At 34.0% G+C, this 4041-nt stretch overlaps 1 protein-coding gene across 1 annotated transcript; it reads left to right on the forward strand.

The window, feature by feature from the left end:
• The first annotated feature begins 720 nt into the window (after window positions 1–720).
• Window positions 721–4041, forward strand: LOC106761272 (receptor like protein 30-like). The gene has a single exon (XM_014644809.1). It carries the CDS (start codon window positions 721–723, stop codon window positions 4039–4041), a length of 3321 nt encoding a protein of 1106 aa, XP_014500295.1.

The following is a 4041-nucleotide window of genomic DNA, read 5'->3' on the forward strand; positions in this document are numbered from 1 at the left end:
TTTTTTTATATTTGTTAATTCATATCAAAATTGCATTAATACGTCAATGAATATATATTGTAGAAATCAAATTAAATTCAGATTAATTCAATTCTTTCTTTTTTTTAAATAAATTGACATTTCAAAATACTGTTTATGGTAATAAAACTCTAAATTATATTATATTAAACTACTCTTCCTTTTATCTTTCTCTTTATCGGCTCCGTTTAATCACAATCTCTTTCAATCATAAAATTTAATTTTAATATTAAAAAAATATAACTATTTGAAATCATTTTATACGACAATTTACATTGGTTGTTCTAAATCAATACTATGAAAAATATTTGTTTACTGCAAATTTTAGTTAGATAAAAATAAATAATTGTATGTAAAGCGTATACTACAGATCTAATTAATATAAAATAAAAAAACTATGTTAAAGTATTACAAAATTAAGTTAAATCAGTCAACTGTGCTAAATAATAATTACTTTCCATATCTATGAACTCTGTTTTTTTATTATTTCTTTAATTTTATGAAATCAATTTTTGAGACTATCTCTCTTTTGCCGGTGTTTAGAAAGCCACCACCCATCCGTACAATTATGAATATAAATGAAGCCATGGAACATTTTAAACATCACAGATCAAAGAGAAAAGAACTGAATCATTCGCATTATACTATTCTTGTTTACTTTGTTCTCTGTTAGAATTATCTGATATCAGAAAAACTTCAACAATGAGTGCTTATTTTCTCAAATCATTTTGTCTTCTTCTCCTACTTTCATTGCTTACTTCAGGAATTAGTGTAACATTGAATAACTCAAGCGAAAGTAGTGAAGCAAAGTGCATAGAGAAGGAGAGGCAAGCACTCCTCAGCTTCAAACAGAGCCTAATAGATAGTCATGGCATGTTGTCGACTTGGACCAACCATCACAATAATACAGATTGCTGCAAATGGAAAGGCATTCACTGCAACCATCAAACTGGTCATGTACAACTACTTGATCTTCATGGAAACTTCGACGAAAGACCGTATTTGAGAGATGCAATCAATGTCACTCCATTGATCCACTTGCAATATCTTGAATATCTAGATCTCAGCCATAATTATTTTTTTGGGATTTACATCCCAGACTTCATGGGCTTCACCAACCTAAGATATCTCAGTCTCTCTCATTCTTACTTTACGGGTAGGATTCCTTCCAAACTTGGTGATCTTTCACAATTACGCTATCTAAATCTTAGGTACAATTATCTTTGGGGAGAAGTTCCTGTACAGATTGGAAATCTCAAACAGTTACAGTATCTCGATCTTGGAGGATTTTATCTTTCCAGAAGAATCCCATTTCAAATTGGAAGTCTCAAAAAGCTACAATATCTCAGTATCGGATGTAATTATGGAGAGATTACAAGGCACAATATTTTAAATTCTCTTTCCGGAGCGATCCCTTTTCAAATTGGGAATCTTCCATTGTTGCATACTCTTCGGCTGGGTGGCAATTTTGATATAAAAGCTAAGGATGCAAAGTGGTTGTCTTCTCTCCATTCCTTAACCGTTCTTGACCTCACTTCATTACATAACCTTAGCTCCTCTCCGCAGTGGCTACAAACTATTAGTAAGATCATTCCAAATTTAACAGAGTTGAGGCTAGCTGACTGTAATCTTTTAGACAATGATATTCAATCTTTGTTTCAGTCGCATTCTTCCAACAACTCACTTTCTCTTGCTCTCCTAGACCTCTCTTCTAATATGTTGACATCATCATCACTTCAACTCTTGTTTAACTTTAGCCTTAATCTTCAAGAGCTTTATCTTCCTCATAATTATATTTCTTTGTCACCTTCTCTGTGTCTAAATTTTCCATCTCTTACAATCCTTGACCTCTCTTATGGTGATCTAGCGTCATCAACTGTTCTAGGTAATTTTAGTATCAGCTCCAAACTGCAAGAGCTTCATCTACAAAGCAGCGGTCTCATAGATAGCAGTTTCCTTATTTCATCTACTTCCATAAGGAATTCTTTGTCCTCTCTTCTCCACATTGATCTCTCCAACAACATGTTAAGATCATACTCTATATTTCACTGGCTTTCTAATTTCACTACCAATCTTCGTACACTTCACCTTGATTCTAATTTCTTGGAAGGTTCCATTCCAGATGAATTTGGGAAATCCACGAACTCTCTTGAATATCTTTTGCTCTCTAATAACAAACTACAAGGAAAGGTTCCATCTTTCTTTGGTAGGATGTGCAGGTTACAAGTATTAGACCTCTCATATAACAAGTTGAATGGTGAATTTCCGAGCTTCATTCAAAATTCTTCATGGTGCAGTAGACCCATATTTAGGGAATTGGAGTTATCTTATAACCAAATTATTGGCAAGATACCCGAGAGCATCACACTACTATCTGAGTTGGAGATTCTATATTTAGATGGGAATTCTTTAGAAGGTGATGTCACTGAATCTCATCTTTCTAAATTTTCCAAATTATATTTCTTATCACTGTCATACAATTCGTTGTCTCTAAAATTTGCCTCTACTTGGATTCCTCCTTTTCGATTAAATTATTTGTTTCTAGCCTCTTGCAAGCTAGGAAAGACTTTTCCAAACTGGCTCCAAACTCAAAGTTCGTTAATCGTTCTTGATATATCTGATAATGGCATAAGTGATTTCGTGCCAGAATGGTTTTGGAATAAGTTGCAGACTATATACGTGTTGAATATGTCTCACAATAATCTCATTGGTTCAATTCCTAATATGCAATTGATGCTTCTTTACAGACCATCAATAAATTTAAATTCAAATAAATTTGAGGGAGAAGTTCCATTCTTTTTGCTACAAGCTTCCGAGTTGTTAGTCTCTTCAAATAATTTTTCAGATTTATTTTCATTCTTATGTGGAAACGTCACAGCTACAAACTTGGCCACTTTAGATTTATCAAATAATCAAATAAAGGGGCAACTTCCAGATTGTTGGAATTCTGTAGATCGATTATTGTTTCTTGATTTAAGTAACAACGAATTGACAGGAAAGATTCCTATGTCCATGGGCAGCCTTGTTAAATTGGAAGCTTTGGTTTTACGAAACAATAGTTTAATGGGTGAATTGCCTTCCTCTTTGAAGAATTGCAACAACTTAATTATGCTGGATGTGAGTGAGAATATGTTGTCTGGTCCAATATCATCATGGGTTGGAGAAAGCATGCAGCAACTGATAATCTTGATCATGCGAGGGAATCACTTCTCTGGAAATCTTACCCTTCCTCTATGTTATTTGAAACATATTCAATTGTTTGATCTTTCAAGAAATAACTTATCAGGAGGAATTCCAACTTGCCTAAATAATTTTACTGCATTGGCTGGAAACAACATCAACCAAACGGAAACTAAGAATCATGTGCATTGGTACAATAATACTTACCATGAAATTTATAGCATTTCCAGTCAAAGTTATACGTTTCGCATAACATGGATGTGGAAAGGTGTGGAGCGCAACTTCGCAAATCCCGAATTGACTCTTCATAGCATTGATCTCTCGTGTAACAATTTAACAGGTACAATGCCCAGAGAAATTATATATTTGCTCGGATTAGTTTCTTTGAATTTATCAAGAAACAGTTTTAGCGGAGAAATTCCTTCTGAGATTGGAAATTTACGTTCACTTGAATCCCTTGACTTATCAAGAAATCAATTCCATGGGAGAATTCCTTCTTCTATTTCTCAAATGGATTTTCTGGAAAAATTAGACTTGTCACACAACTCTCTTTTTGGAAGAATTCCATTGGGAAGACACATGGATACATTTGATGCCTCTTGTTTTGAAGGAAATATTGATCTTTGTGGTGAACAACTTAACAAGAGTTGTGCTAGAGATGAGACATCAGTAAAGTCTCAACAGGCAGCAGTACATGGAGAAGATTTTATTTTCTATGAGGCATTATACATGAGCTTGGGGATAGGATATTTCACAGGCTTTTGGGGCTTATTAGGACCATTGCTACTTTGGCAACCATGGAGAATTGCTTACTTGAGATTCTTAAACAGACTGATAGACTAG

Source organism: Vigna radiata, chromosome 1, assembly GCF_000741045.1.
Source record: "Vigna radiata var. radiata cultivar VC1973A chromosome 1, Vradiata_ver6, whole genome shotgun sequence".
NCBI lineage: Eukaryota > Viridiplantae > Streptophyta > Magnoliopsida > Fabales > Fabaceae > Vigna > Vigna radiata.

Bases quoted from the DNA above. Each gene is read 5' to 3' on its own strand.
- LOC106761272 (XM_014644809.1), top strand. From the start codon at position 721: ATGAGTGCTTATTTTCTCAAATCATTTTGTCTTCTTCTCCTACTTTCA.